Genomic DNA, 19,255 nt, shown 5'->3' on the forward strand with positions numbered 1-19,255 from the left:
ATTCCTGCCCCAGGGCAGGGAGGCTGGGTGGCCAGCTGGTTGTGTGTCACCTCCCCAGTGGAATCAATGTCCCCAGCACCTGGTGGACACCTCAGCTCTAACTCAGACCCCGCTGTTCCCCCAACCCCTCCAGGGGGAAAGACTGAGGGTGAGAGGCAGAGCTGCCCCGCAAGTACACACCCTGATGAATGATGCCTCAAAATGTCGCCAGCATGCACACATGACACTTCTGCATCCTGCCCAGTGCCCCCAGGTCTTGGGCTCGGTGTGTACATCCCACTGGCTCACCCGTGCTTACCCCTGCACTCCCTGTGTTCATTCAGGCCATATTCCCTGCTAACTGCTAAGTCATGACACAATTGGGTTCTGATATATAAGCCCACAAAGTGCTCCCAATCTAGTGGGAAACACATGTGGACAGCCCTGTCTGGGCATCAGGAAAAGATCACAGAGGAAGTGATGTTTGAGCAGAGAAAAAGGGAAAATAAGAATGTGGGGAAGAGGGGTGTTGGGGTGAAAGCCAGCTGCTGAGGGTGGCAGAGTGTCTCTGGGGCTGGGGACAATCCCTGGGCTGAGTAGGCAGAGGGCGGGGGAGGTGACCCGGAGGAAAGCTGGAAGTTATCCCTGGGAGGTTGATCCCATCCCAAATAGAATATCCCCCAGAAGCACCACAGGGATGTACATACCCAGTCTGTCACCCATATGCCATCACCTACAAACCCTGAATACAACCCAGCCTCTGCCTGAACCCACCCATAGGGCCCAGTGTCCTGCCGCCCCTCCTCCCCAGCTTAGAGCCCTTCCCAAGTCAGCCCCTCCTAGAGTTAGTTCTCTGACCTCCAGCCTGGGCCCTGAAGACGCAGCTCAGAGGTCCAGTCACCTAGTCTTCTGGAAAGTAGGTGAGGGTCTGTTTTTCCCGAAGCTTGGGCTCCACAGGTATTTGAAATTGCCACAGATTGCCACGCCCTGCAGAGGGTGCACCTCACCCCCACCCCAGTCACATCTCTGCCACCTGTGCCCTTCACTTTAGAATGTTGCCCCTGGGCCACAGCTCCCCCATCTTTGGCTCCCTGACACCTTTTCCTAACCCCCGTGGGTCTCAGTTCTTCCGGCCCCTCCGTGAGGACCCCTCCATGGTGCCTGCCTTGGTCAAGCTGCTGTTTGCTAGCACCAGAGCCCCCATTCTTGTGCATCACAGTTCCTGGTTGGAAATTATTCTATAATTATTTGTTATTATTTGATTCAAGTCGATCACCCCCCTACCTCACCATGAGCTCAGGGAGATCAGGGCTAGTGTGTGTTTTGTCCCCTGCACCAGGAACATCAGGAACTCAGTAAATATCTGTGGGATGATTGGCCAGACATGATTGCCACCTTCCCATGCAGGCTTCACAGAAAGGGCTTGGAATGACCCTCACCTGGCCTCCAAAACTGGGCCTAAGGAGGGAGGGAGGGAGGAGTGGCTGTGGCCCCAAGATATCAAAGGCTGGGCTAGGCCCTGGGGGGCATAACTGGTCTGAGAGACCTGAAAGACTTGGGACTGAGGACAGTAAGGTCACAATCCAGGGAGGCTGGCTATCAGATTTTCCAGTCTGGCCTCGGATTGCTCTCTGGCTGTTCAACTCCTCCACTCCACCCAACACCGGCCTGGGGTCTGAAAGGACTCAGGACTTTGGTGGCAAGCTGAGCGGACCGAGCTGAGCAAGAGGGCGGGGCCAGGGGAGGGGCCAGCAGGTAGATGGCTCCAGGAGCCGCCACTCCAGGAAGGTCTCTACGGGACCAGGTCGTGCCCGACCGGAGGCACGTTTACACTGCTAGCTTCCGAGACTTCAAGCGTCTCCTCCAGCTCCCCCGCCTCCCCGTGGCTGCTCCCTGCCTTAGAAGCCAGGCTTGGACACCTACTTCCCCTTCCCAGCCAGATTCTGGGATCCCTTTCCTCGGAGCCGGCACACCTGGATCCTTCCTTCGAAACCAGCGCTAGGATCCTTTCCCTTGTGTGCCCTGTGTGTCTCCCCCGGGGGGGCCTCGTCCTGGGCCATGGCCCAGAGCGCGGGCCTGGGGCCTGGGCAGCTGGAGGCTGTGATCATTCTGCTCTGTCTTGGATTATTCCGGTCATGGACAGGTAAGTCTGTGCAGGGCAGGGGGGCTGGGGGTAACACACTGGAGGGACCAGGCATAATCCTTTTCTGGGACACATCCTCATCCCGGGCTCAAGAATCCCTTCCGCCTTGGCCCTCCAAGAGTAGGGGCAAGCGCTAAAGGCTCAGCGAACTCGGGTCTTCTGTGCTTACCCCTCCCTCTTTCTCTCTCTCTCTCTCCAGGAGCTGATGGGGCCGAAGGTGAGGCTTGCCTGGGAAATGGGGGAGGGGAAAGGGGAGGGGACATGGATTCAAATTCCCCGGCGTGTTCAACTAGTGCCTGGCCCTCTGCTGGGCTGTCCCACCCACCCACATTCTTTTGAGATTCCCTGTCGCTCTGTGGGGGGGATTGTAGCCCTCACTTTGTGAGTAAGGAAGCTGGGTGCGGAGAAGTAGTGACCTGCCCAAGGGCACACAGCCGGTGAGTGGCGTAGCTGGGATTTAAAACCACCTCCGACTCACAAAATGAGGCACTTGAGATGGTTTTGAGGTAAATAAACCAAGAGCCTCCTTTCTTCGAAGGCACACGACCCGGCTCTGAGTCAGGCAGGTTTTCAAGCCGGCTTCACCACTTGCCGGCTGTGTGGCTTTGGCCAGGTCCCATCACTTGCCTAAGCCTTGGTCTCCTCACGTCTCAAATGCAGTTGATAGTGTCTATCTCCTGGGGCTGTAGTGAGGGTTCTAGGAGATAAAGGAAGTGAAAGCCCCTTTGGGGCCTGGCACTGCTCAAACACTCACTAAATAGTAGCTATTGTCATGATTATGAGGGAGAGGAGTCTGGCTGGCAGTTTCTCTGCTCCTAGGAAGGTGACTTTGTGAAGGGCAGTTGGGCTCCACTCCATAGCGGCCTTGGTGGGGGTGGGGGTGGGCAGTCTGGGGGAAACTAGACATTCCCATCATGGGAGCCCAGTTCTTCTGTTCTTTTGTACAACGCACATCCATGACTCCATGGGCACTAGGGATGGGAATCTGCCCCTAGGGAACCCCCAGGTTGGTGTGGTTGAAACACAGTTGTAGACACCAGAACAGTTGGGAGACTGGGTAGTGTCGGGGAAGTGCGGGGACCCTGGGAGCTCAGAGGCAATGCCCAGCTCAGCCAGCAGGCTCCTGCAGGCTGCGGAGAGCCTGCGATTTGAACAGAGTCCCCACAGGCAAAGAGAAGTTTGCCAAGCAGAGGAAGGATGGGGGATGGTGTTCCTGGCGATAAGCAAAGGCCCAGAGAGGAGCAAGAGTGTGGCCTGCTGTATGTAACAGGAAGTGCCCAGAGGGATGGCTGGATAGATGGTAGTGCCATGGATGGCCGGGAATATCGTAAGGGCAACATGGAGCCGTGGAAGAGTTTAAGCAGGGCTGTGCCCTGGTCAGTTGTGGTTTGTGAAGATCTTCAGACTGCCCACACCTGGCGAGCTGAGGGGTGGAGACAGGGGAGGCCAATTTCTGTGAACCCACTTCCCAAGCTCTAAATCAGATTGCCTGGATATGTGGATGCAGCGGGCTAAGGACCTGACTCCCCTCCTTTCCTCCCTGGGCAGCCCTTTGTGGTGTGGTCCCCCAAGCACGCATCGCAGGTGGCAGCAGCGCAACCCCTGGTCAGTGGCCTTGGCAGGTCAGCATCACCTATGATGGCAGCCACGTGTGTGGCGGTTCTCTCGTGTCTGAGCAGTGGGTGCTGTCGGCTGCTCACTGCTTCCCCAGGTACCAGTTGGGTTGATGGCACGGGGTGGAAGTCAAAAGTGGGCTGAAGGTCAAAGATCATGGGTCAATCCAGGTCAGAGGTTGGGGTTCCTGGGTTGGGTCTAAGGGTATCAGTAAAATCTGTAAAGATCAGTTAGGAGTGAAGGTGAGGGGTCAGAGGTTACAGGATAAAACTAGGGTGCAATTTGAGGCCTACAAGGGGCTGATCAGAGTCAAGGGTTGGATGCTATAAGGCAACAGGGATCAGGGAACAAAGAGAAGTCCCCTGGGTCCCAGCCTCTGCCCTTCTGCCCGCAGAGACCACCGCAAGGAAGACTACGAGGTAAAGCTGGGTGCCCACTGCCTGGATATCTACTCCAAGGACGCCAATGTCAGCACCGTGGCAGAGGTCATCGTCCACCCTAGCTACCGTGAGGAGGGCTCTGAGGGTGACATCGCACTCCTCCGTCTTGGCAGTTCTGTCACCTTCTCCCGCTATATCCGGCCCATCTGCCTCCCTGCAGCCAACGTCTCCTTCCCTAATGGCCTTCATTGTACTGTCACTGGATGGGGCCACACGGCCCCCTCAGGTGAGGTGGGGCGCTAGATGCCAAGCGGCAGGGAGGGGAAGCCCTGCTTGGGGTCGGAGGCCCTGGGTCAGCATCTCCTCCCCCACAGCCAGCCTCCCGAACCCCAGGCCACTGCAGCAGCTCGAGGTGCCACTGATCAGCCGCGAGACCTGTAACTGCCTGTACAACATCAACGCCAACCCCGAGGAGCCCCACTTTATCCAGCAGGACATGGTGTGTGCGGGCTACGTGGAGGGTGGCAAGGATGCCTGCCAGGTAAGTGCAGGGATGGGGCAGGGGTGCACCCGTGGCAGGGTGGGGCAGACGAGACAGTGCCTCTTGAGAGATGAGGGTAGGCATGGATGACTGACTGGAGGCCTGGGGCCTGCTCCTGACAGCTGTTGTGTGACTTTTCTCCTCAGGGGGACTCTGGGGGCCCACTCTCCTGCCCTGTGGAGGGCGTCTGGTACCTGGCAGGCATTGTGAGCTGGGGTGATGCCTGTGGGGCCCCCAACAGGCCTGGTGTGTACACTTTGACCTCCAGCTATGCCTCCTGGATCCAATACCATGCGAAAGAACTCCAGCCTCATGCGGTGCCTCAAATCCAGGAGTCCCAGCCTGATGGCGACCTCTGCAATGAGTCTCTGACCTTCAGCTCTGCCCAGGCCCGGGGCTTGCTGGGGCCCATCCTTCTGCTGCCTCTGGTCTTGGCCCTGGGCCTCTTCTGCCCATAGCACAAGCACTGAGCTACTCACCCCGGAAGCTGCCCCTACTGCCAAGACTGATACGTCATACCCAAGGACATGTGGCTGTTCTCAGGAAGGGAGCTGGCCCCTCCCTGATACCCTCTGCACTTGGGCCCTGGTGAGCCACTCCTTCCTTCCTGGACTCTGTGGGAGGCTAGGGCACCATCCTGACCTTTAAGCCTATTCCTCTGGGTTTACTGTTGTGACTGTAACCCACAGTCCAAGTTTTACTGCCTGTGGTGCTGGCCAGAACCTATGGCCACCTCCACCTGCTGTCCACAAGCCTACTAGGTAGGCTCCTATAGAGTGCCCAAGGACCTCTGGCTATAGAAATGAGCCCTGGGTCCCACCTATTTCCAGAAGACTGGACACCTGCCCAGCTGACTGTTGCTCCAGTGCCCCACCCACCCTGCCTAACTAGGCCTGCACTTTGCCCTCTCTTCCTTGTTTCTGGGCTCAGGCTGCCTTTGGGCAACTTCTTTTCAAGGACAAGAATGGCCTTAGTCTTGCCTCATTGGCTGCTAAGCCCCCCTAAGCCCTGACTCTCAGAATCCAGAGGACTGAGCCCCCGCTGGAACCGGGCTGGGGCCTGGATCTGGAGTGAGTGACAGAAGGAACAAGAAGGAGTAAAATGTCTTGAGCACAACAGGTGCATACGTGTCAAGTGAGATGAAGACCGTCAGCTCTTGGCCTCTTCCTCCCACCTCCAAAGTCTAGAGCCACTAGAATTTACTTTATTAAAAAAAAATGATGAAACAGGTCTGTACATATTTACAGGCTGGGGGTAAGAGGCATGGGTCCGGCAGCAGGGGCACAGGCTGCTCACTTCTTGGAGAGCTTGACTTGCTTGTGTTTAGGGGGTGCCCACTTGAGGCAGACAGAGTCCACTGTGGGGAGAAGAGGCAGGAGAGGAGGGGCTGGGCCTGGGGCCAGGCCTACTCACACCTGGCTGCTCTGCTCTGGGCCTAGGCCAGGTTTCACCTCCTCCAGATGAGAACAAAAGGGCAGACTGAGTAGGGGGGAGGGGGGAAGTAGGGAAGCCCAGGAATGAGTGGCCTGCCCCAGGCTCTATCCTGGGAGCTGGTCCAACTGGTTTGGGATCATGTGACAGCAAAAAGGAGGTCTTGGCTCTCAGCAGGCTTTATACCTATCTACCCTCCCACCTACACACACGTGCAGCAGCCCCCCTACCCACCTGTGATGGGTGGTTTCTTATACTGGGCACTTTTAAGGTGTTCCTCTACCAGCTTGGGTGTGACACAGATCACATGCTGGCCTTTCCAGTACTTGACCATGTTGAGGGACTGCAGGGTACTGATGATGTCATTCTGGGTGATACTGGTCATCTGGCTGCAGAAAGGGATTAAAGCAGATGCTGGAGATAATTCTCTTGTAGGGTCTGTTTAGGACAGCGAAAGGGGCCAAGGAGACAAGATCATGGCCAATCTAAGGAAAGCCCTTTCCTTGAGGGTTCCAGGATGCCTCCCATACAAGGTCTTTGATGGACAGCTTGCCCAGGACATGGATAGGGATGAGGGCCCTCACCTAAGGTCCTTGATGGACAGCGTGCCCCGGAAGTCTCGCAGGATCTCCAGCAGAACCCATGACCAATAGCTGCGGTAGCTGAGTTTGCCTAGGTCAGACAGCGGCTTCTCTGGGGAGCCCACTGTGCTCTCTAGCTTGGAGAGCTCGTAACCTGGTAGTGGTAGAAAGAGGATCTCAGGACCCAGCCCTCCCTGGTACCCCTGCCACCACAGGTGTCCCCTTCCCAGATAGGCCAGGAGCCACTCACTGAAAGCAATGAGAAACTTTCCGTAGCCACGGCGCTGGTAGGGGGGCAGGGTGAGAATGCAGGCCACGTTGTTTCCATCTGGAGACTCCTTCTCCTATGGGGGGTGGCTGCTCAGGACCTCTGGGGAGGCTCAGCCCCTATTCCAGCACCCTCCCTACCCTCCCCCGACCTGAGCTTCTGACCCAGCACCTTGGAAAAGTAGCCGACAATGTGGGCCCCTTGCCTGTCCACCTCAGTCAAAATGTAAAAGACGAAGGGCTCCACGTCAAAGTACAACGTCTTGTGGTCCAGGAAGAGCTTGGCCAGCAGACACAGGTTCTGACAGTAAATCTGAGGGGCAAAGGAGGTGGGAACAGGCTCAGGGAGCAAGTACAACTCCTACAACTCCCACACTCAGCCTGGGCATGAGCTGCCACCCTGCTCTGCAAGTGCCAGGCCAGTAGGAAGAGGGCTCCTCACCAGCCCAGTGACATTTAGGACAGGAAGAAGTCCGTTTCTCATGGGCAAGGAAGCAGAAAATCAGAGAGCCTGTAGCACTCTGGGAGGTAATGGCAGAGCAGGACTGGTCATGGCTACCACTGCTGAGTGCTAAATATGAGCCAGATGCTTTCCACAAATCATGTGTTCAATCTTCACAGACACTGACTCTTAAGTTTCAGCCCAGGAAACTGAGGCTCTGAGGAGATAGGTGGCTTGCCCAAGGTCCCAAGGCTGGTGAGTGCCAGGCAGGAATTTTAATTGGTATATGAGTCCTGTGTTGTTCAAAGCAGTGTCCCCCAGCACCTAGCACAAGGCAAAGCACGAAGCTGAGCACTTGGTAAAAGTTTGTCTGCTGGCTCAGCCACACTCCTCTGCTGGGCCTCACCAGTCTCCCAGCTGCAGACACAGAGACCCACCCAGACCAGCACCAGGAGACAATGAAACCCTGAGTTTGGCTTCATGACAGATTAAGGGGCTTTGTGGTTTCTGACACCCTTTGACATCCACTCTCCACGGAGCACTGGCAGTTCTGTTTTAGGAGGAAACTGAAGCTCTGGGAGAGGAAGTGCTTGCCTGAGGCCTCAGGCTGACAGAGGGCAGACGCTGGGAAACACCCCACGTCTCCAGCAGGAGCCCTTTCTGCCATTCCACCTGTTCATGCTCAGGAAGGCCAGCAGCAGGTAAGGGCTGGGCTCAGAGTGTTCAAGTACAAGCCTAACTGAGCCCCAACAGGTCACCAACAATAACAAAGGCCCATGTTTACCCAGCACCTACTAGATGCCAGGCTAAGCACTTGACATTTGCTATCTCATTTGTTCCACTAACTACCTGATTAGGTAAATATTATGACTCTGTCATATAGACAAGGAAACAGGAACGAACAACATTAAGTAATTTGTCTGTGGTCAGCAGGGAAGTGACAGGGTAACTGGAAGCCAGGAGCCAGGAGGCCTGCCCTCTTTGTCTTATATGATATTGCCCTTCTGCAGAGGGACACTTGGTGAGACCTTCCCAGACCAAGCAAAGGTCAAGTTCTCAATCCTGGCAAAGCAGGCCCTAAAGGCCCCACCCTGTCTCACTGAAGTCATTCTGCCAGGAACAAGGAACTCAGTCCTCCTAGCCATAGAGCTCTCAGGCAGGAAATCTCAAACAAAGCAGTCCCCTCCCAGGCAAAAACAAACACCTTTCCTAGAAAAGGAAGGAGAAAGCTCTTTTAAGAGCAGCCCTAGGCAAGAAAATATCCACTCTGGGTTCCAGAACTACTCAAGTTTGAACTGACCCCATCAGAAGAAAAGTTCTCAGGGACAGAATGGAAACTGGCCTGAGGCTGATACCACAGAGTGATGGGTTTACCATGTACTGACCACAGGCCAAGTGCCAGGCTAAGCAAGACCTCATGGGCCTTTTTCTCATAGAGGCTCACCCTAAGGCTGGCCTTACCCTTCTAGGAGGTACCCAATGCTTCCCCCACCCCTGCCCACAGTCCCTTGGCCACCAGCTCACCTTGTGGTCCTTGCCATCCACTTCATACACAGAGATGTTGCTCTTACGATAAATCTCCTTCCCAGGGGGCTGCCGCCACTGACACTGGCCCTGGGGGATGGTGTAGGGGAACAGAGGCTTGAGACCCAGAGGTTCTCTGCTTGATGCCTCCCCACCCCACCATGGTGTGGCTTAGAGCAAGTCTCTGCCTCTGTTTCCCCTACTCAACATTTCAACCTATATTGAGTAATCTCCCAGCAATCTTAGGAGAGCGATCCTATTTTACCAAGGTACAGAGAGGCTAAGCAACTTGCTCAATTATCACACAGCAAGATGGTTTCAGGTCTACGTCAGCCTGGCCCTAGAAGGCACTTGTCTATGACACTGGCTTTCCTAAACCGCATATATCTGCCTCTGATTACACATTTTGGGAAACAGCCCACTGTGCTAGTAAGGAGAGCGCTCCATTCCCAGCAGCCCCTGTATACCAATTCTTCCCATCTGTCTACACTTTAAGGTCCCATTGCTCACGGGCTCTGTTTGCTTCTTCTTTTGTACCAAGGAGCCTGGCACTGGGGTGGCCTGGGTAAACATGTGGTAAAGGGCAAGGGACCTAAGGAGGTGGTAAGGACAGAGATTATTGTCCCTATTCCAAAGAAGAGGAAACTGAGGTCTGGAGAGGAGCAGCAAGTTGGCCAAGGTCACCCTGCCAGCAATGACAAAGCCAGGCCTGGAATCCAGGTCTCTTGATCCTTGGGCAGCTCTTCCTTGTACTCAGCTCCTCTGGACCTGTCTCTCTTCCCTGGTGCTGCTGGCTCAGTTGCCCTCAGCCTTGACGCCTGCCTTTCTCACCAGGCCCAGCCCAGCCTCACCAAATGGAAGCGGTAGCTCTTCTCATATTTCATGTACTTGAGGCAGTACTCGCACAGCCAGAGCTTGGGCTGTTTCCCGTAGTCTTCAGGGAATGGTGAGAAGTACCAGGCATCAATTTCGTAGTTTCCGATGTGGATCTTGTCCACATACTTCACCTTGGTGATCTGCAGGTAGGGTGGGAGTGGGGACAGTGCAAGGTTGAGTGGGGAGAAGGAAGGAAGGGGGAGGGAGCACCTCCAGTCAAGCCCCTGATCCTGCTTACCGCCTCATGTTCCTTCTCCAAGGCTGCTGTTGTGGGATCCATCTCTGCATAAGTCTGGCAAAGAGATGTGAACAGGGGTGAATAGAAGTGATCAGGCCATCTGTCCCCTGTCCCCAAACCCACAATGCTTCCCTGCTGTATTCCAGACCTAATCCCCTAAATGACAATAACCACATAAATAGCTAACTTCTTTTATTTGCTTCTGAAGCTGGCTGATCCAAGCTCCTCTCCCATCTGCCCACCCATCCATATATCCCAGACATCCTGATGCCCAAGTTTGGACCTTTTGCCAGCTGAACAGGGCTAGAATCAGGTTCCAGTCCTTGGGTTGATAAGAGCTTCAGCTGTACAATGGGGCAATCCAGCTCTGCCAAAGTTGTTGTGAGACTCAGATGAAATAATGGATCTTGTCTTCCAGCCCCATTAACTCCCCAATGTACCTGGGTATTTCCTGAGCACCAGACCCAGGGAGCTGCTACCTGCCCAGGAGACTGTTCCCAGAGGTCCCTCCCACAGGAACATGAGACTCTAGATGTCCAGAACATCTCAGCATTCCTCCCGGCAAACCTCTGTTCCTCCTCCTGGGTACCCCATCTCACTGGGAACATCATCCTTGGTCTAACTGCCCAAGATCAACAGCTGGGCCTGCCCATAAGACTCCTCCCTCTCTCTCAGCTTGGCATGCAATCAGTGGCCACGTCCCAATACAGTAGATGTCAACTCTACTTCCTTAACATCTCTGGAATCGGTCCCTCTCTGGAATTCTCTCACTCCAAATAGTCACTGCCCCATCTCAGGTCTGGACAATTGACTTGGACTCCTTAGATTCCCTGCTTCCAGTCTCGGCCCCCTCAAATTCACTCTGCTATCAACACCCCTTTTTTCCTGGCCTTTGTGGCTTTGTACAAGCAGTTCCTGCCACCTTGAGAATGCCCTTCCTTCTCTTACTACCACCAGAAAATGCTTACTCAACCTGGCACAGAGCACGAGTCAGGTGAGTCCATGACAGAACATGGCTTTGTGAGCTATCATGTGTCTTTGTTTTTGTTGTGCTCTTTCCTGTCCTTCAAGGCCCAACATTCTTCTCAGCCCCTCCAGGAGGCCTATCTAGATTCTTCCTGTCCAGAAAACACGCCCTCCTTCCCAAGTCAGGAGACAAGTGGTCAACAGTGTAATACCTGGTTTCCCCTATTTTCCAAGTCCTTAGAAAGCTGAGTCTAAAGGTCACGTCACACTCACAGTACATCCTGTTCCTAGGCCAGACTCTGTGGGAGGAACCAGGTACGGCCTGACATGGAGGAGGGACCCAAGGCCTATGACCTACACCAGAGTGGACTGTGGCCTTGCCCTGTGCCTGAGAAGGGAGAAGCAGCCAGGATTTAACCTAGAACCCTGCTCCACAAAGCACTTTGCCTATGTGGCCTCATTTCACCCTTTCAGTAACCCATAGATAGAGTATTCTTATTTCGATTTTACACACTAGTAAACAATAAGGAGAGGTGAGGTCACTTGCCCTTGGGGAGCAGTGAGCTGCCGTTTATTTCGAGTGCCATGCACTCCACAGACATTATTTCATTTAGTCCTCACAATTAGCCTCTTAAACAAGAGTGCTCATCATCCCCATTGTACAAAAGAGGAAACTGAGGCATGAAGAGATGAAGTCACTTGCCCGAGGTCACATAACTGGTACTCAGCAGGGTTAGGCATGGGCCCCTGGTCTGTCCAATTCCGAGCCTAACTACTGCAAAGACAAGGGAAGAAAAGATTTTCCTCCTAACACAATTCATTAAAACATACTTCCCGGCTCTCACAAAATACAATCCTCTTCTGCAAATGCATTAAAGAACTACAAAAACACTACTTTTCTTCAATGTTACAATTTATTTAGAATTAAACATTAGTCTCTGAAGAAATTTGCTGATTGTTAACTGGCTGATTGTTTTATTATCTATTCTTTGATTTTATCACCAGTGGCCATTATCATCCACCCTGCTGACTGCCAGCTTAGAGGTCCATCTTTGTTCAGTGCAAACTAATCAGGGAACTAATAGAATCTTAGACTTGTGTTGTCCAATACAGTAGCTACTTATCACAGCCATTTAAATTAATTACAATTTAAAAATTTTTAATTCTTAGTCACACTGAACACATTTCAAGTGCTCAATAGCCATACGTGGTCAGTAGCTACGGTACTGGATGGAATAGCTATAGAACATTTCCATTATTACAGGAAGTTCAAGTGGACAGTGCTGCCTTAGATCCGGAATGGTTTTTCTAGTTTAGGGTATTTCAAAAATTTTTAATCATACCCACAGTAGGAATTGCAGTTGGCACTGTAAACCAGTTGACGTGTTTGTGTACATACATACATGTATTTGTATGTGAAACAAAAGCTTCTCAAAATAATACTTATCCTTAATAAAGTACAATGCACTCCGATATTTTCTATCTTATTCTATTTCTTTCTTCCACTTTTAAAATTTAAAAGCTGGTCACACCCACTGAATAGATGAGCTCAGAAGAATGAATGCAATGTTTGAAACAAACGAATGCCTGAATACTTTGAGACCTTGATAAACCATATTCTAGTTTGCACTCCCTGTTTTATATAACCAAGAAGCTGAGGCTCAGAGTGGGAGGAAAGTAAACCCTCAGGGGCAGCCCAGTTTGGCTAAAAGCATGCAGGTTTTGGAGATAAATAGTCTGAGTTTCTAGAATGTATAAAAATCATGGTTAAAAATATGTTCAACTATTATACATCAATTTTTTAAAAAACTGGAAAACAAAAACAAAGCCAAAATCATAGTTAAAGGCTCAAGCCCTGAAGTAGGACAATCGGTTGGTAGATCTAATTCCTGACTCGGTTTCTAAACCTATCTGTACCTCCTCTGTACACTGAGCACAGTATCGCCTGCCTCACAGGGTTGTTGTGGAACGTCTGTGAGATCACGTATTAAAACACTTAACCTAATACTTTGGCTCACAGGCCAATAAATGTTTGGCATTGTTATTCTAATTCCAGCCCACACTTTTACTAGCTGTGTGACATTAGGTGTGTTACTTAACCTCCCTGAGCTTGCTTCCTCATCTACCAAAAGAAATAATTATTCCTGCGCTGCTCAATTGTTAGGCAGCATTTGATGAACTTATATATATGTACAGTACTTAGCATGGTGCTTGGCAATAGCAAGTGCCCAGTATCTTTCAGTCTCTTCCTTCCCCTTATACTTCAAGTCATTTTGCCAATTGATACAGCCAATAGGAGACAAAAGAAGCTACCAGTGCAAGAGGCCCGAGTTCCAGTCCCAGCTGTGTCATCTGCTCACTATGAGAATATCCAAGCCCTTGCCCTCTCTGAGCCTTAGTTTTCTTACCTGTGAAAAGTAAATGAGAGGAGGTAGGTAAAGTCCCTGACACACTATGGGAACTTAAAAATAGAATTTGCTGTGGTTTTGGCAGTGGGGCCCAAGGGAGATGGCGGAGGCAGCTGGGCCCTGGGGAAAGGAAAGGATGCGGACCTTCTGCACGTGGTTGATCTCATCATGCTTGCGTTTTTGGTTCCGAGTGATCTTGCGCTCAGGCTGCTCAGCCAGCTCGCTCAGGTACTTCTCTGAATTCTTCTGCACAGCATCCTTCACTGTCTTGGTCAGCGCCAGTCGGTTCTTGTCTACCCACTCGTCCAGTCGCCGGTTAACTGTGAGGATGGGCCATGAGAGTACTACTCTGCCACCCCTCTCCCCCCAACCCAGGCCCAAATGCACCAAGCCACTCACAGCCCACATAGTGTACGTAGAACTCCTCTCGGCCCTCCTGGTCATTCACTCTAGACTGGATGACTTCAGCAGAATCTATGAAGGAAAAAGGACAGGATCATCAGAAAGGAAGGTAAGGCTGGAATTACAGGAATCCTGCACACTGAGGAGCAGTTTCCAGATTCCAGGGCCACACCTAAGCTAATGTCACCTGTTCACATCTGCCATTCTACTCAATCACTGCCACAACCTTCTGAGGTGGACCATGTTGGGGCTGTTATAACTGTTTTATGGCTAAGAAAAAAGTGAGGCTTACTCAGGGTCATAGATTTAAAAAGTGGTAAGACCTAATACTTAGCTGAGTTTAACTTTGGCTCCAAATTCAATGCCTATTTTTCTACATACACTCAGTCATTCATATGTTCAGAGGTCAGGAGAGCTAGCTCTGAATTAAGACAGCTTGAGTTTATATATAACTCTAGCCCCCCACTTCCTAGCTATATGTAATTGAGCAAGTTATTTTGACTTTCTGAGCCTCAGTCCCTTCTTCTGTGAAATAATAGTGCCTATCTCAGAGAGTGAGTTAATGCCTCCAAAATTTTTAGCACATTGCCTGACAATTAGTAGATCATTCAATAAATAAGGCAACCATTATGTGTCTGGCCCTATGCAATGTTGTTGCTAAGTACAGAGGACGCAGCAATGAATCACAAGAAGTCTTGCCCTCCAGAAGTTCCCAGTATGATAGAAGGCACAGACAGAAAATTACAACATAATGTTACAAAAACTATGGCTGAGGTATGAAAAAAAATGTTGCAGGAGGCCGGGCGCAGTGGCTCACGCCTGTAATCCTAGCACTCTGGGAGGCCGAGGCGGGCGGATTGCTCAAGGTCAGGAGTTCAAAACCAGCCTGAGCGAGACCCCATCTCTACCATAAAAATAGAAAGAAATTAATTGGCCAACTAATATATATAATATAAAAATCAGCCGGGCATGGTAGCTCGTGCCTGTAGTCCCAGCTACTTGGGAGGCTGAGGCAGGAGGATCGCTTGAGCCCAGGGGTTTGAGGTTGCTGTGAGCTAGGCTGACGCCATGGCACTCACTCTAGCCTAGGCAAGAAAGCGAGACTCTGTCTCAAAAAAAAAAAAAAAAAAAAAGTTGCAGGAACATACATAAAGGAACAAATCACTTTGCCTGAAGGGGGTCAAGAATGGCATCACAGAGGATATGAAGTTAAAAGGATGAGTAGGAGCTAGACAGGTGATCAAGGAGAAAGGGAAAAGAAAACACATTTCCAGCAGAGGGCACAGGTAGTTAAAAATGCACATGGTCTTTATGGTGTTAAGTCTGCTCTGGTTTGGCAATAGCCTTTGCTAAGGGGGGGCTAGAAACTAGAACTGTCACAAAAATGAATACCATTCCAAGGACTTTGGGGTTTATTCTGAAGATGAGGGAAGGCAATGCAATGTAAAGAAAGGGGAAACGTGTGTTCTGGAAGGTCCTCTCTGCTGGTGGCCACAGGGGACAAATGGAAGAGGAAGACGCAAAAAAGACCAGTTAGGAGGCAGGGTTACCAAGAAGATGGAATGAAGCCTAAGACTGGACAAGGAAGTGGAATGGGAACTCTGTAAACGTTTAGAAGAATTCGAGGATCGTCTGACTGATGGGTTGACAGGCGGGGCCTGGCATAACCCGAGGTTAATAGCCTTGCTTATTAACTCGGCAGGTCTACAGCGCCCGCAACTCCGCGTTCTTTCCTCGAGCCCCGCCCCCCATGGCTCCCAGTCCCCAGCTCTCGGCCTCGTGGAGAACCTGCCCACCCGGCCCCGCCCCCTGGCCTTGGGCCCCGCCCTCACGCCAGGTGCTGTCCGGCCGCCGGCACAGGTACGTTTCTCCGATCTCCACTGTGACTTCCGGTTCGCCGCGCGCCGGGGTTGGCGGAGAGACGCGGCCCGGGGACGGGGCGGTCCCTTCGCCCGCCGCATTCTCCCCGGGCCCGGGCTCGCCCTCCCCCGCGACCCCTGTAGTCGCCGCCGCAACCGCCGCCGCAGATCCCTGTGCCGCCATCGCGGTGGTGGAAGTGACGTGGAAATCTGGCGCCACACAGCTCTTTCAGATCCGGGTCAGCAGCGCGGGGGTCGAGAGCCTCGGTCTGGGGTGGGGTCTGTGACGTAGCAGGAGCTTATTGGTTTGTGCGGCCGTCTCCCAGAAGGCCTGGAGTCCCTGGTTTTCTGTTTGGAAATGTGGCTGCACCCTGGAGTTGAAGAGAGGAGACACGTGGTGACTGAGCTCTAGTTTGTAAAGGCCCTGATGCCCGAGGAAGCCTAGAGGTGCTTGTTTTCAGGGGCTCCGCCCACACTTGAACGGAGCGCGGCCAGGGCGGCCTCCCTGGTCGCCTGACGTCAGGATTATGAGCCTGGAATTAACACCCACCCCTGCGCTGCTCGCTCGCGCCAGTCTAACACCGGTCACCCCAGCTTTGAAGGCTGAAGTAACCGCTTCCCTTATTCAGGGAAAGATACAGTAGGGGTGGGGAAAGCAGAACGGGTGTGTCCAGGGGCAGCCAATAAATCATCTTCACAAAATAAAGACTTTCTAAAGGAAAGAGCAGGCCCCAAAACCACACATCTCCTGCACAGAAAACTAGCCAAAGGCAGTGGATACAATGAAGAGCGTCTTGACAGGGAGTGAGGAATCTTGAGTTCTGACCCTCCTCTGGGTAAGGTGTACAAGTTTGTGGCTTCTCCGAGAGCAAAGTTTAAATCATAAATATCTCTATATATGGTTAAACCACATACAGTTGGCCCTCCGTATCCGCGGGTTCCACATTTGCAGATTTAACCAACCGCAAAATGAGAATACAGTATTCTCTGGATGTAGAACCCACGGATACAAAGGGCTGGTTTTTCATATCTGCTGTTCTGCAGGGCCGATTGCAAGACCTGAGTTATCTGCGGAAGGCCCTGAAACCAATACTCCCTCAGTTACCAAGGGACAATTGTATATCTATATAAATGACTAAGCCATGTATAACTATATCAACCATATAACTATATAAAGGTTAAACTGTCTTATCTATATACAAGTGTATTGCAAAGTGTGAGACAGGGTAGGTACTCAATCTTGTTTGATTTATGTTAATAATTTGGTTACTGGGCTTAGAAACAATTCTAAGAGGAGGTGGAATGCTCAGTGCCTGAAGATGGGGCTCAGAGGTTACAGATAAAGAAATATCTGAGAGTTAGGAATCCATGGGAGGCAGTGGGAAGTGCTGTAAATTTGGCTTTGAGGAATTGAAGGAGGTTGGGGGGGAGAGGGGGTGGACAGTGAATGTCAGGTGTCTGGCAACATAAGAAATAAAAGTCAAACAAAAAAAATTAAAATTCTAATTCTAATGCCTTCTCCCACTCCAACCACCCTATCTTCAAGATTGTTATTGCACCTACCCAGGGTGCTGGTGCCTCAATTTTTTTTTTTTTTTTTTTTTTTTTGAGACAGAGTCTGGCTTTGTTGCCCAGGCTAGAGTGCTGTGGCATCAGCATAGCTCACAGCAACCTCAAACTCCTGGGCTCAAGTGATCCTCTTGCCTCAGCCTCCGGAGTAGCTGGGACTACAGGCAATCACCACCACACGAGGCTAGTTTTTTCTATCTTTAGTAGAGATGGGGTCTTTTTTTTTGAGACAGAGTCTCACTCTGTTGCCCGGGCTAGAGTGCCGTGGCATCAGTCTAGCTCACCACAACCTCCCACTCCTGGGCTCAAGCAATCCTTCTGCCTCAGCTTCCCAAGTAACTGGGACTACAGGCATGTGCCACCATGCCTGGCTAATTTTTTCTATATATTTTTAGTTGGCCAATTAATTTCTTTCTATTTTTAGTAGAGACAGGGTCTCACTCAGGCTGGTTTTGAACTCCTGACCTTGAGCGATCCACCTGCCTTGGCCTCCCAGAGTGCTAGGATTACAGGTGTGAGCCACTGTGCCAGCCGAGATGGGTCTTGGTCTTGCTCAAGCAGGTCTTGAAAAGGTGTGAGCCATCCCACCTGGCCTGGTGCCTCACTTTTGATTTCACTTGACATCTTCAGATAATGATGAGGTCCTTTGCAGTTAAGGATTAGCCGAGGGCTTATATATCCCTGATCAGGGTCAGCACAGCAACCTCCTCACTATTCTCCCTTTAATCCACTGGCCACCAATGATACTTCCAATGTACAAATCTACCAGTTCCTCCTAGCACAATGTAGGTGCTCCACCCAGATCTACAGGATTTCTTTTTGTTGTTTCCCTGTGCCAGATTACCTTTGATGTGCTTTCAAAGGCCAGCCCCAGAGGCTCTTCTTTGAAGAACTGCCTTCAGGCTAATAGAGCTGTTTTGCCTTCCCTACGCTGACTTTAACCAATGATTGTCAAATGGAGGAATTAATCAGTGACTGTGGAGAGTTTAACTCTCTAGCCTGCAACTCTGAGGCATAATTAACTGGTTCTGGATTTCTGCCTGAGATCCTTGTTTGGGTTCCTCCTCTTCCTTTTCCTGCTTCTACGCCCTTCTGTGAGCATGTTGTTAACAAATCACATGGACACAAATCCTCTCAGTCTGCTTCTAGAGAATTCATCCTGAAACATCCCTTCTTAGCTTCAAACCCATCCATGGATCCCTACTGACTCAGGATAAAGCCCATGCTTCAAGGTCCTTACCCTCTGACTGCTGCCCACTTCTCCAGCCTCACTTCCCTGCCCTCCAGCCAGCAGGATTTTCAGTCCAGCAAGTCATTGTGGTTTCCCACCACCTGCCATTTGGCCTCCAGAAGGGGTGGGGAACCTGCAGCCTTAAGGCCACATGTGACCCTCCAGATCCCCTAGTACGGCCCCTTGATGGAATCCAAAATTCACAGAACAAATGATTTGTTCTGTGAAGTTTGGGTTCAGTGAAAGGCCACACTTAAAGATCTAGAAGGCCACGTGTGTTCCCAACGCCGAAGGTTCCGCACCGCTGACAGGCCTTTCTTCTTCCCTAGCAAGGTGGGTAGGGTGTTCCCACCTAAGACTTTATCTGGAGTTCTGCTTCTCACAGGAAGTTATACTTCAAGTCTAACCTTGAGCCTACCTGCTATCTTGAGCCCTTTCCTTTCATCCAAGCCCCTGGCACTCCCTACCTGGGCCCCACCTTTCTCTGTGGTGTGGCACTCAGTCCCTGCTGGGGCCTGCCAGGGCACAACCTTGTATGTTCTTTTTCTTGGCAGCAGCAGCAGATGTAGTATTTTTAACCTTACTGAGGTGGCTCAGGAGGTTGCCCAGTCTGGTGACTTTTCCCTCTAGAAACTGTGACTGCCAGGAAGGGAAGAGTCAGAACTGAGGCTTGCAGCTGGGTCAACTTGACCTTTCAATAGTCTGGGACCCAGAAACATTTGTTAGATGAATGAAAGGCCTTTGCATAAGCTGCCAAAGTCACTCCTACTCCCACCAAATCAAACATACAAAAGACTTAGGACT

At 51.6% G+C, this 19,255-nt stretch overlaps 2 protein-coding genes across 3 annotated transcripts; one reads left to right on the forward strand and one right to left on the reverse strand.

The window, feature by feature from the left end:
- Positions 1–1,758: 1,758 nt before the first annotated feature.
- Positions 1,759–5,743, forward strand: PRSS8 (serine protease 8). Its single transcript, XM_012764162.3, has 6 exons — positions 1,759–2,122; positions 2,322–2,339; positions 3,671–3,833; positions 4,131–4,402; positions 4,491–4,657; positions 4,804–5,743. Exons 1-6 carry the CDS (start codon positions 2,038–2,040, stop codon positions 5,113–5,115), a joined length of 1,017 nt encoding a protein of 338 aa, XP_012619616.1. The 5' UTR covers positions 1,759–2,037; the 3' UTR covers positions 5,116–5,743.
- Positions 5,744–5,841: 98 nt separating this feature from the next.
- KAT8 (lysine acetyltransferase 8) lies at positions 5,842–15,881 on the reverse strand. Of its 2 annotated transcripts, none has more exons than XM_012764158.3 (11): positions 15,625–15,881; positions 13,790–13,864; positions 13,535–13,710; positions 10,017–10,070; positions 9,754–9,918; positions 8,903–8,992; positions 7,109–7,249; positions 6,920–7,013; positions 6,673–6,823; positions 6,323–6,477; positions 5,842–6,014 (listed from the first exon to the last, which is right to left on the reverse strand). In XM_012764158.3, the coding sequence occupies exons 1-11, from the start codon at positions 15,833–15,835 to the stop codon at positions 5,950–5,952; spliced, it is 1,377 nt and encodes a 458-aa protein (XP_012619612.1). In that variant the 5' UTR covers positions 15,836–15,881; the 3' UTR covers positions 5,842–5,949. The 2 variants fall into 2 exon arrangements, with proteins under 2 accessions (XP_012619612.1, XP_012619611.1); XM_012764157.3 differs by having other exon boundaries at positions 5,842–6,050.
- Positions 15,882–19,255: the final 3,374 nt, after the last annotated feature.

This window comes from Microcebus murinus, chromosome 19, assembly GCF_040939455.1.
Source record: "Microcebus murinus isolate Inina chromosome 19, M.murinus_Inina_mat1.0, whole genome shotgun sequence".
NCBI classification, from domain to species: Eukaryota; Metazoa; Chordata; class Mammalia; order Primates; family Cheirogaleidae; genus Microcebus; species Microcebus murinus.

Bases quoted from the DNA above. Each gene is read 5' to 3' on its own strand.
- PRSS8 (XM_012764162.3), top strand. From the start codon at position 2,038: ATGGCCCAGAGCGCGGGCCTGGGGCCTGGGCAGCTGGAGGCTGTGATC. The intron at 3,834-4,130 runs GTACCAGTTGGG...TTCTGCCCGCAG, and splicing joins GCTGCTCACTGCTTCCCCAG to AGACCACCGCAAGGAAGACT. The intron at 4,403-4,490 runs GTGAGGTGGGGC...CCTCCCCCACAG, and splicing joins GGGCCACACGGCCCCCTCAG to CCAGCCTCCCGAACCCCAGG.
- KAT8 (XM_012764157.3), bottom strand. From the start codon at position 15,835: ATGGCGGCACAGGGATCTGCGGCGGCGGTTGCGGCGGCGACTACAGGG. The intron at 13,865-15,624 runs GTGAGGGCGGGG...TTTCCTTCATAG, and splicing joins GCGGCCGGACAGCACCTGGC to ATTCTGCTGAAGTCATCCAG. The intron at 6,051-6,322 runs GTGGGTAGGGGG...GCCTGGCCCCAG, and splicing joins TAAGAAACCACCCATCACAG to GCCCAGCCCCTCCTCTCCTG.